Source organism: Tetrao urogallus, assembly GCF_951394365.1.
Source record: "Tetrao urogallus genome assembly, chromosome: 9".
NCBI classification, from domain to species: domain Eukaryota; kingdom Metazoa; phylum Chordata; class Aves; order Galliformes; family Phasianidae; genus Tetrao; species Tetrao urogallus.
In genome coordinates, this window is record NC_136822.1 from 7,346,550 (window position 1) to 7,374,189 (window position 27,640).

The 27,640-nt window shown below is 43.4% G+C and overlaps 1 protein-coding gene across 3 annotated transcripts in view; it reads right to left on the reverse strand.

The window, feature by feature from the left end:
• The window catches only part of PAX3 (paired box 3), a gene marked incomplete at both ends in the record, with an annotated part of 61,517 nt that overhangs the window by 16,689 nt on the left and 17,188 nt on the right, over nucleotides 1-27,640 (reverse strand). For 2 of the 3 annotated variants that reach the window (XM_079539605.1, XM_079539604.1), the window contains one exon: nucleotides 5,570-5,775. In XM_079539605.1, coding sequence (XP_079395731.1) covers nucleotides 5,570-5,775 — 206 coding nt within the window. The remainder of the gene's footprint in view (nucleotides 1-5,569; nucleotides 5,776-27,640) is intronic. The other variant, XM_079539606.1, reaches the window with a different exon arrangement.

Below are 27,640 nucleotides of genomic sequence, written 5' to 3' on the forward strand. Positions count from 1 at the left end.
TACTGTTCTTCTGCAGCCTCACTTCTGAGCAAAGCAATCATCACCTTTGTGCTGCAGTCACCACGAACACGCTAAATTCCCTCATGGAAGCAAAGCAATAGATATTAGAGTTTTTGCCTTTCAGAGACTCAAAACACAGCATTCTTACACCAACAGACCCACGTCAGAAGAAATTTGACCCGCCTGTGCTGGGGCCTTAGCTCTAAATTAGGTCAGCATTGTGCTTGGTGTTGTGCAAACATGTGCACGGGCAGAGGAAAGGCAGCCTGCTGGGTGACCCCAGCACCCAAAGCGAGGCCGTGCTCGCAGCCAAGGCACATTCATGTTGGTGAGACTTTGGCTCCCCAGCTTCAGTGTCACTTTCAGAGATGGAATGTAAATTACTCTGACTATTTGGAAACAAAGTTTAACCACAGAGTCTGGCTAAAATTTATATCATGAAGGCCTTGAAAATAGAACTGAAGAAGAGTGAGAGTACAGTGCAAAAAAAAAAAAAAAAAAAAAAGAAAAGGTGTAATTTTGTAATTTAAAGGAAGTAAGCATTGGAGACCTAATTTTTCACACATCTGGAACTGGACTGACAAAAAAGAAATCACTGCAATATAAAATATTAAATAAGTATAATATAATTTTGTATGTATATATATATATATATATTGCAGTCCTGTTGAATGGGTAATGAATGAAACCTAATAAGTTTCTCCCATTTCTTCTTTCTTACATTCAGATCCTGCTTTTTATTATCATTTTTCCTTTAAGTAGTTTGCAAGCAACCATGCCAGCATCTTACTTTGTTGATCTCAACAGGGTAGTCCTTAAGAGATGCATTTATTCACTTGGGAACATAGCAGTGTAATCAGCCCTGACATCTCAACAGCCTGATCACAAACACAGAGTGCTCTATGTGCTTTTAAGGGAAAAACATCTCCAAACCACCAGCACAAAACATCTGAGATGTGAATTCTGCAGGAAACTCGTGGATATTTTGTTAAAACGCGGTCCTGACCATTGCAAACATAAGTGCCAAAAGCATGCAAAGTCAAAAGACTGAGGAATTGTTTGCGGCACTTCGCATTTCAGCCAAAGCGCAATTTTCCCCCATTTGCCTCCTGATATTTTCCACATACCTGCCTCCTTGCCATATTCCCACCTCTTCCTTCCTCCAAAAAGCAAAAACAAACAAAAAAAAAACGAAGGGAATGAGGCCTTCCAACCGCCTCTCAACGTGATCCAACATACTCAACTCTCACACGTTACTCTGCCTCAGTCCCGCACGGCTGCTTTTCAAACACTGCAGCTGAGTGCTGTTCAGTAGTGTTGACTAATAAGCACAATAAACTGTGTAGTTTTAAATCAGAACTCCACTAATTTGAGCACACAGGCAGTAGGGACCAAAAAAAGAGAATCAAAAATCACATCCTTTCTTCTCTTTTATGTTTATAAATGTCTTTTTGGGCCTGCATGTGTTTGTTGTTGGCTGATTTATCTAATGGAATTCCTGGTTTACCTCAGGAAAAAAAAAATAATACTGCAATTGCAAGGTTATCTACTGCAAGAATGCACACAGCATTTTCTTTCTGTATCCTGTATGTGATGCAAGAAGGACAGCCTCAAAAAGAAGCACTATAAATTTTCTGCAAACCACATCAGGAAGATGTGTAAAGATCTGCTGAGAGGTCTTAAATGTTTCTGAATCCATCCCACATTCCTTTCCCCCATCTCCCCTTAGGACCATGCAGCTGGAGCATGAGCTCAAACCATTCCAGAGGGGCTGAGTGCAAATAAAGATTTTTTTTGGTGCAGGTTCCTCCTCCCCTGATTTCCCAGTGAATGCTTCCCACTGTTTGCTACTGAGAAGAGAATACTAAAGCTAAGATACTGGACTTCAGATCTTTCAAATCACACCAGCAGCTTAAGAGTCATCGCTGCTTCTCTCCCCTTTGCCTCCTCTATCTTCTCCAAACATTCTCTTCCTTTCCACACGTTCCTTTCCACAGTGAACAGAAAAAAAAGCCAACATGCAATCACATCTCTAAAATAGTAAAATATTCCTACAGTCTTTCTTCTGGCTGCACAAGACCTGGGCCCTTAGAACTTCTATTTACTGAAGCCGTGATGAGGTTTTTACTAAAGCTTACCACAGGGTTGACATGAGAATGTACATCCCCATCCCCAGCCTATAGATTGAGGCCCCACGCTGCTGCCAAATTCACCCAGTTCATCCAGCACTGAAAATAAGCCTGGTGTGGGAATCCAAAAGTGGCCAGAGGAGACACTACCCACTTCATTCCTTATGCATTGTTACAGAAACCGTAACCGTGCTTCTCTGAAGCTCAGAAGGAGCCTTTGATCTTTATCTACAGTGGAAAAAATTTCACTTTTGGAATTAGCCCCCAGGTTGATTCAGTAAGTATAGGCCAGAGACCTGAAGAGTCTACACTGCAACTTCATGATGGCTTAGTGAGTTTCTACTGGAAGTTTATGAGTTCAATTCAAAGTATGGAAAGCTGTAACTTCATAGTAAAGAGGATCACTTTTTTTTTTTTTTTTTTTTTACTTTTTTTTTCTCTTCTCTTTTTTTAAGGGTTACTCTAGGCCTTGAGGACTTGACTTAAGTTTCTGAGCGATATACGTTGAATGCACAACACCAACCAACTTTTCCCTTCCTGATGCATCTAATGTCAGAAAAGAGCCGGGTGCCCTTGGAAGAGGGAGCAGAGGCTGTCCTGTTTCCACATGCCATCTGGGCTCAGACACGAGGGAAAGACTCCCAGGGTCCTGGAGCACAAAGGCACTGGAGGAGGAATTCTAGGGAGAATTTTCACTTCTTTTTATATACAGTGCTTAAGTACTCGTGATAATTACAGTTATACATCTTGTGATTCTTGCAACATGGAGCTTGTTTCAACATTTCTTACCCCAAAAGCCTTTCCTGTCCCACAATTTAAATACACAAATAACATTAACAGTGTAAAGTCTGTTTTCAGTTGCTTGTAGCTTTCAAAAAATTCCCCTTAGGGGCTGAAACATTCTAAATTTGATCTCAACCCAGAGGTGGCTTTCCCCACCCCCCTCCAACCAGCCTGCTTGGAAACACGTGCCTGGCCACACTTCAGCAGCAAGAAAGTGAGAAAAAAGACAGTTTGGAGGTTAAAGACTCTTCTTTCCATGAGTGTTCAGAGCTCACCCCTTAGGAATAGAGGGAAAGAGGATGCACGGGAGTGGCAGAGAAAAAGCAAAACATGGAGGGACTGAAAGAAAAGCTCATACGTTCTGTTGTAACCAGTTAAGCATTAATTAGTTAACATCCTAAACAACGTAAAACAACTCTATGAGATTTGTTACTGTAGAAAATCCCATTAGAAAATCTCAAGAGAAAATAATAATGTTCGAATCTCACCCAAATTTGGGCTGCAAAGAGTACATTAAACTCTTCTACAAAATATTTAATGAAGTAGCAGTCAAAGAGATCTTTGTGTATATATCCACATAAGACTTTGTATCTCTGATCTCTGTCATATTCTTACCAAAAAAGAAATGTGACTAAGAGAGCTTGAATGCTGCATCTGTATGGCTCTCCAGCCCTCTCAGGCTCAAGTCTCTTAGGGTTATTTCCTTTCACAGGTCTTCTTTTATTTCATGCCCATCATAGGTGGCTATTTTAAGGGGCTGTAGAGAGGTGCTGAATGCTGATAAGGAAAATCCTGTATCCCTTAATCCACTACTAAAACACTCTGCCAGCCCTTCAAGGGTACCAGACAGATGGAGTGCACTACGAAACTACCCACAGGCTGGCTACTTCAACCCCAGCTCATCTCTAAGCCAGAAAGGTTTTGTTCTGGTGTTTCAATCATTGATTGACTGGAAACTTTCTTCCATGCTGGGTTAGGCAAAATATCCATATGTTAGAGGTACTGGGGAATTTGTGTGGCTATAGATCATAGGAGTGGTGTGAGACAAGATGCGTCTCAAGGGAACCAAGGAAGCCATAAGGAATGTAAAAAGTCACAGGGTTAAAGCCACATTAAGACAGCTGTTATGTTAATGAGAGTTCTGCTTTTCTTCTAGCTGTGGGTCATTGATTTAGAAAAACACGAACAAGGTCTTTTTCATTTTATCGTATCTTTCCACTGAAGCTAACATAAACCATCATATCCTACCATCAAGTTTGTCTTGCTAAGGGGACATATATAGGAAGCTATCTTTATTATGCTTGTGCGTGGATGATTTCCAGGGCTTGATTTGGTCTTACCTGGCTCAAGTTTAGATACAAAGCTGTTTTGTAAGCATTGTACCTAATAAACATTTTAAGAAGAGAGTCATGCACCACTGAGTTTGCCCTCCAGACAAATTCATCCATACATCCGATTTTCTCTCACAGTCATAACAAACACTTGCAAGAAATTTGGTCTGAAGTCTTCTACAAAAACATTTAGCAGGTAAAACTGACAAAGTCAGGATTCTTCAAGACAGACACTCAGTAAATGCAGGCAGGCTACAATAGGCATGCTTGCCTTACAAGGTCGGAGGGATGTTCTGAATCGCCTATTTCAGTCTGCAGAGTCTGAATGCCTCAGGCTGAGTTTCAAAGGGTCAAACCATAAAACAGCTTCACCAAAGCAGCCAAATTCACCTGGATCCTTGGGCAGCTCACAAGTCACCGCTCATTTTTCCTGTCAGCCGACCACATATTTGCTTACAAACACTTGCACTTCGGATTGATTTAAACAGGACAATCTTTTTAAAATCCCTCTTGGATGTCAGTTAATAAAAGAGCACCAGAGGATTCTCCCTGCATTACTAAGCATCTCACAGGACACGATTCTGTGTTGTAAACAGAGCAAGCCTTAATCTGAACCTGAACTCCTAGATCCAGTTTATTCCAGAATTATTTGGCTTCTAGTTGCCAATTTTGGACATCTGAAAATCCAGGTTCAAGCTTTTTTTTCTTTTTTTTTTTTTTTTTTAACTTAAATCAATTCCATGATTTACTCACTCCTCCAGCACTTGTTTTAGACAATCCAGATCAACACGAAGCTGTGAAGACCTAACTGTTATTTGAGGGTTTATTTTGTTTTGAATTAAACGGACAGTGGGCATAGAAGAGTTGTTACAAGGTTTAAATCAAGTCAACTTCAAAAGTTAACCTAATAGCACACTGTAGATACTGCACCAGTTACCATGCTCGCTTGCATGGCTCTATAAACACGTCCTTTTTAAAATGTTTTTCTCTCCTCTGTTAATGCCTGAAAGACCCAAACAACAACAGATGAAATCAGTTACATAACTATAAACTGGCACAAAAGCTGAACTGATTATATGCAGAGTGCTGTCAAATGCATAAAATAAACAAACTGGGATAACAGACCGTCTTCTGTGAAGGCTGACTAGGCTGTTGCTTTAAAAAGTTGGAAAATCATTGTCCATGCACAGATGTAAAAACCACTAAGGCTGTACATGTTGTAGCTTCAAGCTTTCCTTCTAACCTAGAGCTGGATCGTGTGAGAATATTAAAAGAATGTCACATTAATAGGAATTTCCCTTTGTTAGGCAGCCTCTAAATTCATACCTGAACTCGAGCTTCTGTGAGTTTGGCTCTTTGTGCGAGTTCTTCCCGAGTATAAATGTCAGGGTAGTGTGTCCTCTCAAAAGCTCGCTCCAGCTCTTCCAGTTGCTCTGCTGTGAAGGTTGTCCTGCTGCGACGCTGCTTTCTTTTTAAAGGTAAGTCTGGTTCAGAGTCGATATCAGAGCCTTCATCGGACTGGGGTGCTGATGCTCCAAATGAAGAATAAAAATAAAACATTAGCTTTAGTTGAAAGAGAAAAACAACAACAAAAACAAACAAAAACAAACAAAACAAAAAAACCGTTGCTGGCATCTTATGTCGAAAAAGTGCTTTTGTCTCCATGACTCGAAACTGAGTTGGTGAACTTCAAAACAGCAAATAAACGGAGAAACAAATCAGAGTTAAATGTTATGCTGTGCAAGTGTGCTCAAACCAAAAGGATTAGCAATTCAGTTATGAGTTTAGCACCTTTTCCTGACTCAAAAATATATAAGGATCTCTAGAAATACTTTTGAGTGAATGAATTAATCAATTTCTTCATTTTAACTCCAATAATTTTCAAATTTAAAAACCTGGAGCAGTTCACAGAATCACAGAACGGCCAGGGTTGGAAGGGACCTCAAGGATCATGAACCTCCAACCCCCTGCCACATGCAGGGCCAATCTGATCTTCAATCTGGTCACACATCAGTACTGCCTTCTTTCCTTGCCTGCTGCGCAGATGCAAACATCTGTCACACCGTGTGCACTCTGCAACTTACACATACAGACGCAGGGCATGAGACTTTCCCTACAGGTCTGTAAGTAAATCTTCCTTGCTGAAACGGTTATGGAAGTGACGACAAAGCTATGGGGAGCAGCAATGAAGAAATTAATTCTACTTATTCAGATATTTCCTTGTGTCTTATGTAATATTCATTCTACACTCTGAGTAGTACTGGCGTATCTTGGCACACTTAATCATTCCTGCTCATTTGTAACTTATTTGTCTGCCTTAGGACTATCTAATAACTTTAGGACAGTCCAGACAAGTGTTAACTAAAAAAAAAAAAGAAGAAAAAAAAAGTTGTACAGAGAAGTCCTGTAAAAATAGCTCAGAGCAATATTTTTTCTTCTTGATTCTTCCTGTTACTAAAGTAAGGAGATACAAGAAACAGCCAAAATGAAACACACAGATGACTTTACTTCCTTTGCCTTACAGTTCTTCATTACTCCTCCCAGGCTTGGGAGGCATCCCAGCACTGGCAGTGGCTGTAGGAAGATGCAGGTGTGTGCCAATGGCTCAGCCTTCAGGAACCATTCCAGGACGTGAGCACAGGCAGTCCAGGTGTTGGACCAGAGGTCTCTCACTGTGCCCTGAACTGGCACTTAAGGAGGGTCATGAAGAAACAGACCACGTACCGCACATCCACACCTGAGACAGGGCTTACCACCCCTTGCAATCAGCCATTTACAGCGAAATCAGAACCAGTGAGCAGCTCTGATCACTATATTTCACATAAAAAGATTAGCTGTGCCCAGAAAACTCTATCTTATTAGATCCATTGATCTTTCCCCCAGTTCTTTGTTGCCTGTCCCACGGCACCACTTGCAGATCTCCAGACTATCTATCAGTCTTCTAGAAAAACTGAGAGATTCAGCTTCACAGGCATTATTTTAGCACCTTATGTAGTTAATTTAATCTTTTGGAAATAAAGGAACACATGGAGACACAGTGAGCGTGAGCTAACACACCCATAGGAAGCAAGTCCCTGGCATCACCGGAGGCTGACAGGAGATCATGGATGCAGTGGCATGCCAGGTTTCAAGCACTTACCCCACATTCAGCTGCCCCTACACCAAAGCCCTGTGGCACTGCCCTAACCTTGCTGACAATGGAGTGAACACCATCCACAGCCCGGTTTGGCTGAGCCCGTAGCTACAGTTGTGATGAGCGCAGCAAGGCCTCTTTTAGTACCCAACCACACTGACTTTTCCAACAAACTACCATGAACCACACACACACACACACATGAAAAGACTTCCAAAGCCAGTTTTCATTTGCATCTGCTGCTATCCCAGAAAACAAGCATTCTTTTCTCTCCAAGCCTTCAAGGAAAACCACCTAAAGAGGGCAGACACTCCCCAGTGATGATGAAACTGCTTGTTCTGTGGAAATGCAAGCATTGCTTCTACTCCTTCAGTAATTCCAAATAAATTATTGACAGAGACATTGATTTAGAATAATCTTAATGTGATTTATTTGAAAGAAACTGAGAACACAAAGCCAGAACAGAAACTCAAGAACTCAGTTCTTCAAGCTGCAGCTCAAACCCTTTGCCTCTTTCAATTATAGCTATCTTCCATTTCCAATGGAAGCTCAAGCTGTTCAAACTAATAAATACACTTAATCTGTTTATTTAGCCTTACAGCATGGGAAAGAAAGAGTGCTTTTACAGACAAGTCCACTGAAGACTTTATGAAATTCTGCATTCAAAAAAACAAACAAACAAACAAAAAAAATACTCTAGCCAAGAGGCTCTTCTGTGAAAGCCATCTTCATTGTCCAGACACCATAAGTATTTTGGACCCAACATACACAAGACATCAGCAGAAACCCACAGAGGTGAACATAAATGCACAGTGTGAACATCCAACTCTGAGTCTTTTACTTGTGTGGAAGCTTTACTCCAAATAAGACTGAATTTAGCTGCTCTGGAGAATATTGTCCCTCAAGACATAGGGGAATGAGCACAAAGATCTTATCCCAAGTAGTTCAAGCTCATTCCTTATAGAAGTTGCAAATCTAGGGCATCTCAGGATAAACAACAGATTGAGATAGTGACAAATTCCAAATCTTCAGTTGGAAACCCAACCCTAGTGAGTCAGTGAGACCTGCCTTCCTGGTTCAGAAACAAAGAAAACACAGAACTTTTTAAAGAGATCGTTTCCCTGTGTTGCCTCACATACCCATGGCACCTACACGTGCCTGAGTGAGGCAAGCTAACTTAAATGGTGCAATATAGAGTGGCTACTTGTCACTCTGTATCTGCCCTGAACACCCTCAACTAACTGGGTGGGAGTACCAGGAAGGCTATAATGATCTTTCTAAAAATGCTTCAGAAAGATTTAGTAAAAAATTGCAATGTTTCCCTGCACCCTCTGTTCACACAGTGATGAGAACAAGAAGCTGACTTAATTTCATTTTAACTTTACTTTACAGTAAACATTATATGTAATGCACAAAGATACTCCAGTCAGAAAAACAAAACAAAACAGCAAAAAAATACTGAACAAAGCATTCAAGAGTCCAGATTGTGTGTCTAACACAAATGGTAACATTTAGAGATAAAGTAATGAAACTCAAGCAGGGAGAAAACACATATCCATTTAAATGGCTTTCCTACTCATCTGATTTCATCAGTATTACCTCTGCTAGGCCTGGCTACTAGGAGCAGCCTTAGTGAAAACTGACTTCCTTTGTCTTGGCTGATCAGCAATATTAAAAACCAGGCAAATGTAATCTCAAAACGGTAACAATATGTCTCTGCAACAGACTACACTATTTTTATTTCCTGTTAAGTGTTTTCAAATAGCATTAGTTTTAAGGAAGCTTCTATCCTTGCTTTTTTTAATTAATAAAATACTATTATTAAATCTTTATATAGGCAAGAAGCCTACCAGAGCATTGGCTAAGCATACATATCAGACAAACCTCAGCCTTGCAGTATTTATTTGCCATCAGCTCCATAGCCACAGCCTACGGCCCTCTTACTGAGCTAACAGAGGCATGAACTTCCACAGCATAACACCACTCAGTGCTGGAAAAGGTGGTTGTTTTTAGCTATTTCCACCTCCACAGACCCACACTTTGGGTATTGCTAACTTTCACAGCCGTCCTAAGGATCCGAGCACTCCAAGCCTGCAGGCTGTAAGCATGACGCCTGGCCTCTCTCCTCCCCACATGGAGCACCACAGGGGCGGCAGCCCAAAGCACCACCAGTAGCTGAGCTGTGAGGTTTAATTAAGGAAGAAATTGCGGCATTAAAGGGCAATCATTTGTTCCGCAGCCCCTCATGACCTGCCTGGTAGCTGAGGAGAGGCCTCATCCTGGTTAGTGCAACAGCAAGAAGAAGGTCCTGCTCAGCTTCACAGGTCACGTGGAAATCTGCAATTATCAGCTTTGCAAACACTGTAAACAGACGTGTCGGGGCAAAAACCAGATGACAAAATAATGCACAAGAGGTCATTCCCTGGACTGTTTCTCCTCTCAGCAAGACATTTCATTTGAATAACTAAATCACAAAAACATGACAACCATTTAGAAACCAGTCATGATAGATGCAGCACACTGCACTCCACAGAGGTGGGCAGAGGGCCACCGTCCCACAGTCCGCCACGGCACAGCTCTTCTGGCAGCCACCTAATAAAATATTTCGCCCTTTCTTCCGAGCCCCTGGCAAGTTGCCTGGCCAGGGGTCTGGCTAGAAGGCGGCACGAGCTGTGGAGGTGCTCCCAGCACCACGGCCGTGGCCCCAGCACCTCCGTGAGTCGGCCGCGCTGCCGGGTGCCGCTGGGCAGGAGGGGACGCGGGTGACCTCCGGCGTGTCGGCTCGGGTGCAGGCGAGGAGGAGCACGGCAGGGCAGCCACCCCCACACAGACCCGCGGCAAATGACAAATGACACTTTCTCTTTGTGATCTTTGGGATTTTTGTTGACTTATTTGGAGGCTTTTGTTGGGTCCTAAGAAATGGCCTGTGGCTGAGGCCCATTCTGCCGATTTCCACGCTCCATCTGTGGTATCCATCAGCAGGGCCCTCGCCCGCATTCAGGGCTCTGACACCTGCCTGGCAGGATGCGGGCGGCACAAAGGAGGCGGCCGGGCCGGCGGGCGGGGGGCCGGCAGCCGGGGGAAGGGACTTGCAGCAGGGGTTAATCCACGCTCCCCGCCCCGAAACCGGCACCTGGAGGCGGCCCCGCGAGACCTCTGCCCACGCCGGGGCCCGGCACGGTTACAGAGGAACTGAAAAGAGAGGAAGAAGAGGAAGCCATGGCAGGTCTGGGCCGCACAGCTCACCGCAGCGCTCCCTTCAGGGAGCCCCCTGCTCACGGCCAGGCCAGATGCTCCCCCAGGACCCGCACTTGCACTGGGGCAGGCCCCCAGCAGCAGGCATGGGAACGTCCACAGACCAGCGATACTCTGCGAGCCCTTTCTTTCCTCAGAATAAAATCCACAGGAAGATAAAACAACGAAGTTACTTCCTACCACCGTGTCCCTGCCATCTTTCCCTCTCCTCCTGCTATGGGCTGGCATTTGCGTACAAAATATAATTAAAGCGCTACAGTCGAGCAAACATCTCACTGCCAACCCTCCACTTTCCTGCACTTTCTGGGAGAAACACGAGGCCAGGTCCCTCTCCCCCTCCCCAGCACAGCAGGGGGCCATCAGGAAGGGCACGGCCTGCCAGCTCTGCGCCTGTCAAACCCGGGCAAATGAGGCCTGACACTCAACAAATCCCCAGTGCCGCAGCCCCCATGCAGGCTGAGCAGTGGCCGTGAGCATGGCTGGCGGTGGGGACAGGTGCTGGAGATCTGTGGTTGCCACCTGTGAGCTGTTTCGGACCCTCAGCAGCCAGACGGCACCTTTAGCTGAGATCGAGCCTGAAGTTTAGAAAAGCACCTCAAAAGTGAGGGTTGCGGTGCTCCTGCCAAAGCACTGGTGGAAAGTCTAGCAGGATCCCAAGCTGCAATGTTATCCAGTTTACAGGGAGACTTGGCACCCCAAATTTCACCACGCTAGAGCGCAGCCCAGGGCTTGTTAGCAGTCAGACTCCTCTGCTTTGATGGAACAGCAAATTTTGAAAAACAAAGAACAACAAGAAGCCACAAAAGACTCCAGCAGGGTTAAGATAAAATATGCTAATGCTATTGCGTATTCCTGTTAAAAAAGTGAAAAAATCAGATCAGGAAGCACATGAAAAACAATTCTCAAACTTACTGGAAAGCAACAGAAAACTTAGTGCCACAAAAAACACAAATATGTTGTAAAATTGCTTTTAACCCTTTTTACTGGCATTTTGACTATGGTATATTTAAAAACGAGAAACAAAACGCAAAAGCAGCCCTGTGCTCCAGACATGAATATCGCTCATCTAACAAGGATTAAGTCACACTTCAATTCCCCCTTTGAAAACTGCTGCTATTTGCAAAGGGCATACTTACAAAAACATTGTAAATGGCTTTTTTAAAACTCCACAGGCACTTTACAGAAGTCTTAGCTGAGAGAATGAGAGAAATGGGAAGGAAATTTGTTGCTGTTTAACTAAACTGATTAATAAGAGTAATTAATTGGTTAATGGAATTGGCAAACAGCAGTTGCATCTCCTGTGAGCTGCAAGCTGGAAATTCAACACAAAAAGGGAAAAACAGCTGCAGCAGTGATATAAGTGAGATGCCGGAGAGGAATGGATGGTATTTTTATTTTAGTTGGACTGATTCACATTGAGAAATGTGCTTTGTACAGCAAAGTGAAAAGGAAAACAGTAGCTGCAGTAAAAGGAAATGGCCAACAGTGACTTTTATTTACAATTACCAAGAGACGGGCTATTATTGACCATATGTGCCACAATCGCCCTCCTTATCATGGGGTTGGCCATCATGTCCATTGGGAGCTGTTAATGAACTGGGTAATTGAGCTGCTGACATGTGTTACCAAAACAAAACAATAGGAAGAAGAGACAAATGAACATTTTATTTGCCAATCAGAGTAGGTTCCGCTTTTCAGGGAGCTGTGCCTAAGTAAGTGACTGAATACATAAAACAGTGCATTGAAGGCAAGCAGATGCATGCACAATAATGGTTAACTGACAGCCTACGGCCCATCTGTGCTTAACATTTTGTTAAAGAAATTACTTGACTTGCTAAAGAGACAAATCATACAGCTGCCCCAAGTGCTGCATTATAAGAGATAAATCATTAGCTAAACTGTTTCATGCTTAAAATGACAATGCATATTAACAGTCATGCAGGAACATTTTGTCAGCACAGCTTGATGCAGTTATAACTTACAAAAATGTGACAGCTCATAGCTATTCAACGATTTCAGCTTAGAAGAGAATAACAGCACTGTGAAAACAATTCACCGCACAAACAATAGATATTTTATAGTGTCTTTTTAAAAATTTATTTTGCTTAGGAATGATGAAATAATATGGAAAGGAAAGAAAAAAGTGGCCAGTATCTAACTGTTCTGCGCCATTAACCTGCTAGCATGTACTTCATTCAAAATCACAGAGCATCAAAAAGGAACACATTCCATTTTAAATATCAAAGACTGCATCGCCAGCACTAAGAATAAATGGCTAATTCTCAACAGTGCATGAAAGGATAAGGAATTTCTGGAGTGAAAGGAAGGGAAGAGGAAACAGCAAATACAACAGCTACAAAAATCTCCTCTTATTCCCCCACCTCTTCTAAAAAGAGATTTGTTTTGTTGATACAAGTAACATTAAAGTACTTGGCAGCTTTGCACGTGGACTGATCCCACTCTGAAGTTTCACTGCTGTTTGTATGTGCTGGGAATTATTATTTTATGATGCAAACTGAATATAAAGGCACTGCGATTAGCACTCCGGCGCTGTTGTGCGGACAGTGCATATGTGTACACCCATCACCTAACACTCACAGAAGCTGCTAAGGGAGGGCACAAAGCTTGGTCCTCTCCACCTGGCTTGTGTCGAGGAAGATAGATCCCTAAGTCAGACCTACATGGGCACCTGCACTACTGGAAGACAGAAGGAATCACATTTGGTAAAAGCAGTGCCACCTGCGGGCCCACGCCTGTGGCTTTACACTCTGGTGCTCACATTGGGGAAGGTTCAAGCTTCACAGCTAAGGAACTGTTCAACATTCCTCATGAAGGCCAGATCTTCTTGCTGACTTAGCGCAGTTTCTGTTCACCAGCCATAAAGGACTACTTTGGTATATCCACTGGCAGAAGGACAAAGTCAGATAAGATTTGCCCTTGCCTGATCTCATGTCAATCTTAACAGATCCAGGGAAAGAAGTTCACACAGAAGGCCATAACGATGCCTGCTCCAAGCATAACAAAGTGCCTGGGACAAACTGCTGTTCACACTGTCACTGGACTCTGAGTCACTCCAGACCATCCCTGAATGTCCTCTATTGATAGAGAGGAGGAACCTCTGAAAAGCACAGAGTCATTGCAAACGCATCTGCTGACTTTTTCCAGGACCTCATGAGTTCCTACAGCTGGGGGCTTTCCCAGTTCTTCCCACAGGGAACATCCATATTAACACTGAAAGCACGAGCCTCATATTTAAGTATTGCAACATCTTGTCTTGTTTTAAATATTAGTGATATCAGTTTTCAAGGAAAAATTTCCAGAGGGCGCATCACAAAAGAACACAACTGCCTCCTAAATGTTCCAAAAAGAAAGAAAAGAAAAGAAAAAAAGGTGAAAGAAACAGAATACTCAAATCCAAATGAGGCTACATCTCTCTTTGCACAATTCACAGAACAAACTAAAAAAGGACTGGCAGCATGTCTTCAAGCCGGTATCAGCTGATGGAAGAGCTGACTGGTAATCAATTAACTAAGTGAAAACACTGAGTGTCCTGGGAGATGGAATTTGTCAGCTGAGAAGTGAAATAAAGCAAATGAAAGAGTTTCTAGGTAAATAATGAGACTGTACTTCTGAGATAAAGCACTGCAAATAATTGAGCTGTCAGCAGTCCCTCACTGCATAGGCAGTGTGGATGCTTAGAAGGAGAAAGAAGGAAAAATAAGTTATATTTGGCCCAGTCCTTTGCAACAACATCATACAAACAAAATCCATTGTTACAGAAGGTTTTAACCAACTTTAGTATGGCTAAAACATTTTGGAAGAAAATAATTAAAGAGTACAAATATTTGCAGCAAAAAAAAGTATTGAGACTGCTTTTATCATTCTCTATGCCTTTCAAATAGCTCTCGCACCTGTATTAAAACTGTTCTTATTTCAAAACAACACTGACACAGCAAGTTGTAGGTAGTCTCAGTTTCAACTCAACACTACAGTCCTCTCAAGTGAGAAATGTGAGCACATGAACCTCACAGCAGCTACCAGAGCTCACAGGTGCCACCTGGCCTTACTGTGCCATCACACACACACTGACTGCACAAAGCAAGAAAGCTCCTAAGGCAGACATTGAGAAAACTGATATCTGGGAGACAAAAAGAAAACTTCTTCACACATGCACAGCGCCATAAAGAGATTAACACTTCAATTTGCTCATAGTGAAGGAAGGCCCACAGTTCGCTATCTGTTCAAAAGAAACACTGAGAGCTTAATTTCCAAAGCAAACCCACAATTCTTCTGTCCTGTCTACAGGGAAAGGGACCCATTCTCTACCACAGCCATATTTAATTGCCATACATTTGGCCTCATTTGCTACTTGTTGACAGACGCTCTTGAAAACCTACCAGAACAATGGTTGCCAATGGGTGCTTCATAGTAGAGATGTCAAGAATTATTTGACTAAACATATTCACACTTGCCTCATCTGCTTTGAAATCCATACAGATATGAATAATAAATTGATCATTGGCTCTCCAAATTATTAGCAGCCTCAAAAACTGAAAAGGTAACTTTTGCCCCAAATTCTGCAGGATGTACGCATTGGCTTTTTATTACTTGTTTTCCCACAGACATGAACAGAAGCAGCAGGATCCCTGCAGGGACACCCTGCATTGTGCCTGGACACTAAAATTATGATTTTTTTTTTCAACCCACCATTTATATTACTTATTTTAAAGAAATAATTGTTCAGAAATCACAATGAGTAATTTTTTATTGACAACAAGCCAAGGGGCTGATATTAACAGAGGTTTAAAACAGTGAGAACGTGTGCGTGGGGGCAAGCCAGCAATCCACAGTGTGCACAGAGCACTGCTCACTTGCGCTATCAAGCCAACGTGAATTGTCCAACTGTTGCTGTCACTATATGATCTTAGAAGGCTCCACTATGGCACTTTGTTTAAAAAGAAGCATGATTTTAAGCACTTCCCAAGGAAAATAGGCAAATTATAGGTGCAAATTAAGTTAATCTGGACAAATAATGTATGAGGCAGCTCCCATTTGGGGGCTGCACTTTCCCTGTATTTTCAGACATAACTCCCAAGGTGCTCCCTAAACACCCACTGCCCCCAGTTGCTGCTGCACCCCCCAGCAGCCACACACCTACTGGTAAAGTCTGCCAGGAGGAATTTCTAGGTTTATGGGGTTTTTTTGTTTGTTTGTTTTTCCTATCAATAATTACAATTGCACAACTTGAGTTGCTGTAATTGCCCATTTTCCAGATTTTTTCTGCCTCGGTGTCAAAAAGATCCGGAGATTTTCCTCAAAAATTTTAGGTAAGCTTTTAAATAAATAAAAAATTATGAGAAGTCTGAATATAATGATAAAATATTAGGCTGGAGCTTAGCTATTGACTCCACTTCTAAATCTTACAGATTCAAAGCTGTTTTGGGCCACTCAGCTAATCTGTTCTGTATTTATCAACAACTACAATGCAATACCAATGCAGTACTGCACTTGTATTACCTGTCCAGACGGTGGGCAGCTCATGCACCCCACCTGCACTCACTGCTGCCCATGCCCAACACCCAGCACGTACAACCCAGGCAGCCAGATCCCCAGCTCTCCCTGACTTCTCCTCCCGATGGCATTCCATGATCTCCTGTTCTCACATCATCTGACCCTTCAATCTTCCAGAGACCTAATCAGCACCTATGTTCTATACACTTTATTCTTGACATACAGCCAAATATACTAGTGGAACACCTTGCATACAAAGCACACAGCAGTGCACAATCCACATAATAATGATATGGACAAACACAACATATACCTGTTAAGACCGATGGAGCAATCATCTAGCACAAAAACAAGGAGAGAAAAAAAAAGAGCTGTTTTAATTTCACGAAGGCAGCAGATGTGTGCTGCAGGATCACTCACAGCTCGAGCACTCAGACCCAGCCCTCAGTCACTCACAGATACCAGGAATTTCCACACACAGAAAGTCACAAGGTACCTTGCTTTAATCTAGTTTGGTTTTTTCCCCAGTTGGGAACTCGGTGAAATGGCCTCTGCTTTTTCTGGATCAGGAAGAGGAGTTCACTGCTAGGTGATCTCTCGTGTGCTGAAAAAGTTATGGTTTAATTACAGCTGATGGTTCTAAGAGGGCAAATTTGCCCTCCAGAAAGAGGGCAAATCCTCTTTCACAACAGTAAAAATGGCCCCACACAGATTTCCTACGTTTAAAACTAGAAAAAAAGTTGCCAAGATGCAAACACATGCATTCAGAAAAGTCATTATAATGCCCGGTTTCCTAGCTACAATCTTTGATCTCTGTGAAACTATCTTAAATTGCTAAGCTGTAGGATTAATTGATAGCATCTATCCAAAGGTTCTCTCAATTTCCCACAGGTCCTCAGCATTACAAGGGGAGGGGAGGAGATGAAAAAAGATCTGAGAAAAGCTTTGTGTTAACTATCTAGCTGTAAACATTCTGGATCCTGCTTCATCTTGCCTTCCTGTGTTATGGCACCACGAACTCAATCCCTGCTTGTTCCACTTGCATGTGGCTACAAGCACCACCAGTCACAAAGGGTTACATACATGACACTGAGCACCCAGTAATACCAGCATAGAGTTTTCCTACATGGACACACAGCTGTTCATCAAGCCTGGGTCTGGCTGTGTGAGAGCCACATCCAGTCCTGCTGACATCACCTGGTCTTAAAATGGGTACGGGTAGCCCTCGCATACTGGTGAGCCGGGCTCCTACTTACCAGAGCAATATAAACAAGTCCCCAGGAAACAGATGGCCTGGAAACACTTCTGAGGTTTTCACTGACAAGTACCTTCATCACATCAGTTAGATTTTCCAAATCCTAGTCTAAGGGCAGATACCAAATAATGCCCTTCAAACAAACTTGGGTGCAGGCTGCGCTCTGGCTGACATTCACTTGATTCTAACTCATATCCTCCCATATGAAGAGATAAGCCAACATGTGGAGTGGGTAACTTCACAGTGCATGCTCAGGCTGCGATCTTCAAAGAAGAACCTGCACCTGCCCTTACAATTAATAACTGTCATGTTGCTCTGCTCTGCAAAATCCAAATATCTAGATTCGCTTTGTGATTTGACTGCTTAAGAAAAAAAGCTTGCAAAAGTGGCTTAACAGAACAGAATCTCACAGTAGCTCCATGGTTCACCTTTGCTTTGGTTTTTCAATCCCATACTGCACAGAATTCCTCCTATGTTGTTCTGTATAGGACACAAAACCCGTATTAGTACCACTGTGATTTTTGGTCTAAAACAAGAACATTGATTACAACCACAGCCTACACGAGGGAGAGCCTTGACCGTCTTCTGAGATAATACACAATGAATGGACACCACTGCCTACCACACATTTAGCTGGATGAAAACGAACATCTTTTCCTCCAGGAATAGTATTATGTTTAAGACTAAAACTTTCGTTACAACCTGGGACCGCTGAGGTTCAGCAGAAGGTCTGTGATCTTTCTAAGCGAGCCTGGACTTTGTTTTGAATTTTAAAAATGGGCCTATTTATGGTTTTGCATCAAAGTCATGTGAAATGTGTGGTTTTGTATGGCTTCAATTAGAGCCGAGCCTGAGGCACTAAAAGTTGAGATTCTGATCTGGATCCAGACCCACCCAAAGCTGAGGGACATTTGGACAAAGGCACTTGGTTCTTGTCCACCTCCAATTCCAGCATGAAAACCAGGTGGGACCCACTGCCAGCAGACCCCTGCTTCTCCTCAGGCTTTTGCAGTTTTCCAACCTGATCTGGTGACAGCAGCAGGAGAGTCCCTACTATTTCTGTTGGGATCTGAATCCCATAAGACACTGAGTTCCTGCAAACCAAAACATGGCATCTTCCCAACTCTTACAATTAAGCTTGAAGCCATGAGGAAAAAAGAAATCCCGAATTAACAGCCGTATTGACAGCTTTATAGAGCCCCGAGGGCTCTGCCTACATCCAAAGAAGACAGTGGGGCTTTTTTAAATTAAAGTGAATTAGCAATCAAGTTCCTAAGAAGGATTCATTTAATAAGCTAAAGAGCAGAATTCAAAACAATTTCAAAAGTAATCCTTTGGCCATAAATTATTCTCTGTACAGTGGAAAAATTGTCATTCTGATGCTTGTCTTAATTGGCAGCTGTTTTCCTCTTGTAAAGTAATTGTTTGTGACAATAGTGGGCATCAACTTGCAGTAAACTAATGTTGCCATTGTCTTCATTAGAAGCAAGATAAGGTCCTGATTACTTTTTTTATAAATCCCCAGAACTTAATTTCTTATTTTTTACAAAGACATTTTTTACAAAGAAGATAGAATCAGAAGCACGTTCGACACCGCTGAGCACCTGAAGGACAAGTTCCCCATCCTCCTCCTCCTCAGCCTCTGAGCCCACCAACACACTGAAGGAGCTGTCACACCAACCTGGCTGCTCGAGCTCCACGCACGCAGAAGGCATGGTTTCATGGGCCATTCCATGGAGTTGGTGAGCTCCTGGCCAGCACTGCCCAGCACCCAGCTCCCATGCAAGCTATTCTACAGGGCTTAAACTCATAGTTTAGCAGCATGGATACACACTCGCAAGCAAAGTTAAAGTCAATCCTGCAAGCTCTTTTGAATGTTTATATTGAACTCAACGCTGCTACCATTAAAACTGAAGACTTACAGACTCCTAAAATGCCATTCCCTTTAATATGATTTCCTATGGTAACACGCAATTCATTGGAAGGCCTTTGCACCTATTTAGGAACAGACAGACTTTCAAATTAACTTCAGTGGAGCCATGACAGATTATACCAGCAAGGTTCGGCTGCTCTGTCGTTTGGGCATGTTTCTAATTCACGTCATTTCATGCTTTCAGACCATGGCTGCAGCTTGGTGAGGACAGGAATATTTCCCCTTCTCCTCATTTCACTTTCTCATTCCTCCCCCCTTTCTTCCCCACCCTGTTCTGTGCTAGTGGAAAAATAAAATCTTGTTAAAGCCCTTCCCAAAAAATGGAAAGAGAGAGGAGCATCTGTCTGTAGGGGAACCGGCATTCATTCAGGATGCTTTGGAGCGAGTGCCTGAGAGCAGAGCTGAGCTCACAACCACCCTACAGCGTCTTCTTCTCCATTCCCACTTTTGAAAAGGGTCAGCAAGTGCTTAGAAAAAAAACAGAACAAAAACTCAACGCCCCAAAAACCAACAAACCCCCACTCTTCTCACAGAACCTCTGATTTTGAGCCTAGCATGGGCACATGTCCCCTCCCATCTGAAGACAGGAAACTTCTAGCAAACATCATGTGCTCCCAAGAAAAGTCTGCTTTGTCCAGCTGCCAAGGCCAGGCAGGAAATGTATTTCATCTAAAAGAAAATTAAAGCTTGTCTGCCACAGCTCAAGCTTCTTTCTTGAGACTTTCCTCCTATACTTTAATGACATGAACTTCAGAAAGCAAGAAGCACCAAAAATTTGACTAATGGGCTGGAAACACCCTGCTCCAAACAGCAGCGGGCACATCGCTGTTCCACGAGCACATCAGGGCTCTCCATTATACTGACTGACATCTCTGGAGCTCAGAACTTTCCAGTGCACAACATTATATACAGTAACAAATCCAGAATATAATACACTATAGAAGGAAAACCTAACAGGGAATCGCTTCTGTTGCTGCTTCTTGTCACACTGGTTCTTAGAAACCCCCGATTATCACTGCACATTGTATTTTAATCACTATTCACCATCAGCATAATGAGCTTTAGCAAACAGTCACAGTTATTACTCATATAGCAGGGCTTTGCTCTTCCCCCTCAAAGCATAACCAAGTTGCGACCTCCAAACCAACCTCTTCAACAAGTCAAGCAAAGTGCCTCCTCACAACAGCAGAACAACAGCATTTAAAAGATCCCTAGTCCACATTTTTACCCCACTTGGTTCAGTGGGAAAGCATCTTAGCGTGGAACCAAAACGAGTCAACATCACCAAGCACAAAGGATCGCCAGGATTTTTGCAGCAAGGGCTTGTCAAAGCAAGCAGGCAGCCTTTGTGTGCACCAGCACAGCAGGAGCATTCCTGCAGGGTTGCACTGCATCCCAGCCACCGTGCCTGGGGCGCCAGGGTTCCCACAGCCGAGGCGGTGGGAAGAGGAGAAAGCGGGTGACGTTGTAAATGGGACAAACTGGTCAGCGTGCTCCCTTGGAGAGGCATCTAGGAGGAACCACGTGGGGGGATTTGCGATACCCCTGCATCAAAGGGGATGGCGTGGGCTATGCCAGCTCTTTCACAAGAAAGCCACATCTGTCTCCTGTAGCACCAGCTCCGGCTTAGGACAGAGTACAAAGACAGTGCAGAGTGTCTGTCCTCTGTCTGTACAAAAGGATGCTCTAGCTTTTGATTTTAAAAGGTAAAAACAAAAATGATTTTTAATCAACCCCCATTTTCTTTGTCTCCATCAGGGATGTCTCAGTTTAAGTCTCAGTCCTGCAAAGCGTTCCAAGAAATCATCCAGTTTCCCTGGTTCGATCTTCGTATTTCCATTTTCCCTCCACACCTTGCAGTAAGGCAGCTCTAAGGACACAACCCGCAGCCGACGCTGAATGGGTGACCCTCCAGAACACGCTGACCCAAAGATAAACTTTGACCTGATGTTTGCTAATAACACTTCTTCTTAAGATGCCTTGTTTCTTTTATGAACTACTGCTTGACTCTAGGCTCTAGGAGCTGACATGCATTAATATACATCTCTGAGTGCCCTTTGACTTGGCCATCAAGACCCTTTGACCCCAGACTTGATTCCTAAACCCCGCCAATTGTTTGCAAGTGGAAAAAACTTATTTTCTAGTAATAATTAATTTTGGTCATGTTTTATTTAGCATTTCTCTTGTCCTTTTAACTTGTCCTCATTTGAGTTTGGGTATAACAGATGCTTATTTCATTTAGTCACTTTCCAGTCTTGGAGTTTAGTTCTTTATTTTCAATTTTTTAAGCCTCCGATGGTACCCCAGTGCCTCAAAACTGGAAGAAAAAAAAAAAAAAAAAAAAAGCTCAAGAACAATAATACAACCTGAAAAGCTTCCTTTTATGCACTGCTTTTCAGATTTATCTGCAGCTACAACCTCACAACCTTTTTCAGATCACTTCACAGCACTGGGAGCCCCAAAAGCCACTGGCAAAACAACTGCACAGCAGCAGGATCAGCCCCTCCACACAGGCAGTCAGCGCCTGTTTCCAGCCAACGCTTGAAATTTTTACACTTACCTCTTGGAAGAAGAAATCTGTTTGTCTACACAAAGAAGAGTATATTTATTTTTGTAGTTACATATATATACACACAGATTTGTACCTTCTAGCAGATATCCACACACATCATGTGCACAGAGAGGGGCAGAGCCCGCTGCCAGCCCAGCCCCGCTGCCACTTCCCAGTGCATTCCAGAATGGAAATTTCTAATTCCTGGAATCGTGTTACATTATGGCAGGAACTGCTGCACTTCTGCCTGGTTTACATCAGGACTGAGGGATCGCACAAAGAGCGAACGCGTTCCAGCGCTTAGATGATGTATCAAGTGTACATCGCACACATCGCATTACAGCAATCAGGCTGGTAAGGAACACCAGCAAATGAGAGGCCTCCAGCCTTGGAAGGAGCACCGGGACAGAGCAAATAAGGGGTTTTAGCAAAACGAAGCAGCTAGCCTTTATTTTTGTTTATAAAATGCAGCATAGCCTCAACAATTACAACGTTATATTCTTAGAGCTGCTCTGGTTTTTTTGCTAGGCAACAGCATTTCCCAAAAGCACCAACAAGATGCAGTTAAAATATAAGGTTTACTTAAAAAAAGTCTATGCATGTAACCAACCAACTGATCTTCAGCGAAGACAGCTAAGGGCAGGGTACATCAGGCAACTGCACATAGGGAAAGGAAGGAGCTTGTGTGGGAGGGAACACTTGGGTTCTACTTCTTGGTGCAAGGGGCAAAGGAGACCCCAGTTTGAGGCAGGGGTGGTAAGAAAGTCAACTGAGAAACGCCATGCTTCCCAGCATCCATCAAGCCCTGAGGGCAGGTGCAAGGGAGCAAGCAGGACTCCAGGGCCAGCACTTTCAAATTTCAGATTTTTGGACTAACCTGTTCAGACTTCAGAGAAAAATGAAGAAAACCTGCCTCAGGAAGCCCACCCCACAGACCCTCAGGAAATTGTCTGGTTTTAGGTCAAACACACAACTGTGATTAAGGAAGCAACCTTCTCACCAAGTTCAGGCATGTGCCCACGGCTGGGCGACCTGCTCTGGAGCTCAGCAGGATCCACATTGGGATGGACCTGACACAGGCTGCCATCCCCATGTAGCTTCCAAAAAATGGCCCTTAGGCTTTGGATAATGAGATAATTCCCTTACAGCCCAGCTCAAATGCCTCCATCCAGTCTTTTATTTACCCCATTCACAACATGAATAGTATTGCTTTCTTTCTCAATCCTCCACTGCAAATTTTAAATCAGCGCCGACTGACCTGTTATGCTACCAAACAACACAGTAAACAGCCCCTCTGGTACCTGTACCAACATTTCCTGCAAACAGCTCCTGCTGGGGATTTAGGACAGAGAACTTCCCACTTGCAGCAACAGCAAGTGGTATTTGTTAACAGCTTAAAACCAAAGCCATGAGATACTGAAGGCAGAGCAGCCAGCAAATGACACCAACCAGGGCAACCACAGCCATGTGCCCTGTGCCAAGCGGCGCTTGGCCTATGAGACAAGGCAGCTTGCATCAGTTTTATGCCCCTTCAAGAAATCTCCTCTATTTTCAGCTGATTTACTGATACTTCATCAGCCATTATATTAGAAGGATCCTCAGAGAGCCTCATCTTCAACAGGCTTTAATATTAATAACTTCCTCCTCTAAGGGGTCTCATCCAAATTCTTTCCAAACCAACCAAAATCAATGGGCTATGTATAAAACCCTACAGACACCAGGAGGGACCCAGGCAAAATAAGAAAGAGTTCACTGGTTCTGGACAGTTATTCCAGCTGGAATTCTTAGACAGTGAAGTGTTCATATAGTGCCATTTTTTTCTATTAATATATAGCTTTGAAACTATGCTATGGCTGATATATACAGGAATTCCTCTTCTTTTCTCCTCCTTTAATAAAAATAAAGTGGCCACCATGAAAGAAAAGTTGACATTTCTGCTTGTACGATGGGAGAGCCCTTCATACGAGCACAACCACACTAAAAACTCTTTTAGATTATTTGTTAGACTGAAGTTCAAAAGAGGGTGCAATGTAGTCAGGAAAAAAAAAAAAAAAGAAAAAAAAAGAAAAAGAAATGAAAGGAAAAAAAAGAAGTCCCTCTGGTTAAAATTTAGCATGCAAGATCTTAACAAAAGTGATTTTTAATTGACTGTGCCAATGCTTTTGTTTTCTCAACAACAGTGACAAAAAACGATTTCTTCTTTCCCTCCCATTAAACTATTTCCAGCTGTTGATGAAGTTTTGTGTTGTTTTTTTTTTTTAAACATGAGTTCAATCATATTGTATGTTGTCCATTTCATGCTTGCAGAGCTTTTTTGCAACCAATTCTTTACCATATCCTGCCCAATGAACCCAAGAGCACCACCCAACCTTGTAAGTTGGCTTAGGGCTTACTAATGTGAGGGGACTTCACAGAACAAGACTGTGCCAGAGACAAAAGTAACTTTCATGCAGAAGCAATGGCAGCAGCACACCCAAGCCAGCAGGTTTTCCCTGTACAGCTCAACAGCCGCCCTTTCCAGCTAAAATCCACCCTGTGTTACGACAGATACAAGTAGGTAAGCAACGCTGTAAAACGCGTTTCAAGATGGTTCTCAGCACACACTTCTTCCCATGTTTCTGTTATTACACAATTCCCTGCATCAGCTGCATCCAGACCGGAGCGCTGCTCTCACATTGCAAGGTCGGTGTTAGTTCCTTGTTTCGCTAATGACAGCAATCCAGTGCAACTGTGAAGATAAACTCAGGAATCTCTTCTCATGCCAGGACCTTAAAATATGCCTGTTTATGGGCACAGCCATTTGTGCAAATAAAACTGTGTACTTGTTTTGTATGCATAAATCCAGGCCAGTGGAAAATTAAGCCCCATGGGGATAATTTAACCAACAATACAAAGAAAATTGTAAGGAAAATCTGAAACTTTGTCCTTAATTTACCCTGTTAGGGCAAAATAAGGCAGGAATCTCATACCATGTGTGCCACAGCACTTAGGTACAAGAGCATATGTTGAGTAGACAGAGCTGCAGCCTCAGCTCTTAATCTCATTGTTTATTGTGGTTTAAAGTCTGACCCTTAGCATTATATGTGGTTTAAAACTGCATTTGGGGGAAAGAGAAAGAGGCTCTCCTAGGCTCGTAAATGTGTTTGTCTTTAAGGTTTGTTCCAGAGGAAACCATGCATGCCTTCGCTCACTGCATATGCAAACCCCGACAAGATTCTGAAACATGCTAATGCGCGCATTCTGCACCCCACGTTAATCGCGAAGGGTTTTTTGTTGGTTTTCGAGGAGCAGCTTGCCTCCAATCCACCAACCCACCACTCTTTATGTATATACGCTGAATAATTATGAAGCAGTGAGTATTTATCACCTTTTCTGAGCAGTAAGCAGAAAGAAATACAATACCATTACTTCCAGCTACTGGCTTTCCCAAGATAATTAGATAACACAGTGGACTGAAGCCTTGGTTAGCCCAATGCTGTTCAAGTTAAGTGATTGACATGCCTCTGTCTGGCTGCTCTATTAACTGTTTCATTTTGTTGCTATTTGCAGTTTGCTTGGCTAATACATCGAACAAATACAGACTGTTTCTTTAGCCCCCTTTTTCTCTTTGACCTTCTCCTGCCCATTTTCTTTGAGTCACTTCAAACTGCCTTGAAAGGGCCTGTTGAATGCGCACAGTCCATCAGAGTCCCAGGTTCATCCCATTCCTTGCCCTGAATGCTTTACTTCAAAGATGGGCCGCATTCTTTAATTGCCCTTTGAATTAATATCAAAGGGTCACAATGCGAGTGCCAAAAGAGAAAGAGGCTTTAATGAAGCAAAGAGCTGCCATTCATTTGCAGATAAGCACGTTTTTATGCCTGACTGGTCACCGCGGCTAAATGCCTGCCGAAGGAGGCAGGGCAGGCGCAGACTTTCACCGAGTGGCGATTAGTTCAAACAAACACGGGTAAACAAATACCAACACCCCGAAATAAGTTCGTACGGCACAAGGCGCTAACGCGGCAGCTCCCGCAGTGCGGCGGGCACCGACCCGGCGGAGCCGCGGCCCCTTCTCCCCTCCTTCCGTCTCACGGAAGAGAAACAGAGCTTTCCCTCCTCATCCCAGCCCAAACACACAAGTTGTTGCAACGCTGCCGCTTCCGGATAGCGCTGAAAAAAATCTATCTGCCTCCGTGAGAAGGAGCCGGCAATCGGCAAGCTGACTTCGCCATTCGATTCTGTTTGTTTCCTGCGGCCGGGCGCGTTCAGCGTTAGCATTGCGGTGCCCGTGGAATAATAAACTCTGCACCTACATTATTTATTGACGTACATTTTGCTATGCATTCAGGGCAGCGTTCAGACGCGGCGTTCAGCGTTATTCGCTGCCCAAAGGTCTGAGACACTTTGTTTTCGATCTCCAGCTCCGGGGATTCCGTTTGCTTGACTGCCTGGTTTTGCCCATTCGGAGCCTATGAAGCTGCACTAAGAAAACTTACTCAGCTTCTTAATCCTACCTATGGAGTCTTCTATTTTCTCTTTAAAATGCCGAGATATAAAATTAAAATGAGCAGCTTTAGCGTACATTGTAATGCAATTACAGCCACAATGCCAGTATACAGAAACAAGAAGCTCACAGGTGTCCTCTTTATAAATTCTGACTTATTATTTATAGACTCAGGCTTCTCTTTGCACAGAAATAATAACTTACTTAACAAATACAAGGTCGTTTTATTGCAGCAGAGTTATCCCCCCATGAAAGAGGATTAGCTATACTCAGCGCAGTGTAAGAGTGCCTATGAGAGCATTCATGGCAGGAATCGCGCCGGCTTCTCCCACAAGTAAGAAGTCTGGAGGAGTGCAGGCACCCAGAGAAGCTCATACCGCATTTCAGCTCCCATCCTCCAGAGAAGGGTCTCATTAATACCACACACCCCTGAGCTTCCCGCAATGCACACCCTGTTGGGAGGATTCACCCTACCCAAGCTGTGCAGGGTTCCCACCGCCGACCCGCATGGCTCAGTCCTGGGCTTTGCTACTCATCAGGATGTGAAGAACTTTGACCCTGCACATCCAGCTGGAACCTCTGTCCTTCACACACTCAGACTTGGCTGTCCGTTAGACTATGTGATGCTGTTACTGGCAGAGAAAGACACGCTGCCCCGCTGGAATTCCTCTCCTACAGATCCCAGCACATCCTGCTGCTCTGCAGCCCAGCCCTGCTGAATCTCATCAAGTGAAACTGCAGTACACAGTGCTCAGAGCCACGAGTGGAGGTGGTACGCATGTAGGGAGCGATGCATCGTCCATGTGAGCACATACCATATGCACAAGCAGGGCTGAGGGATCGATGCAGTGTCAGTGCTGGGCAGAGGCTCTGGTACAAAACTAGTGCAAGCCACACGTCTCCCCATCTCCCCACACACCCACCACAATCATTACATTACTTCAATAATCACCAAAACCATGGACTATCCTGTCTTGCCCGGAAGTACAATGGTGTACACAGTTAGATAGAACTCTTCTGATGCTAACTGCTAATATTAATTAGCACTATTTAGAAATGCAGGAAAGTGTCGCAATTTTAATGCCTGACTGTAATGCATTACACAATTGACAAATGCAGACAGATCAGGAGTTGGAGCACACAGCCCAAAGATGGTCAGGCTTCATATTTGGAGTGTGCTAAGAACCAGCCCAACAAAATGAACTAAATAGTTCAGAAGATTTCTGTCTTCTAGCTTTAGGTAATACTGCTTTACTCCTATGTATTATTAAAA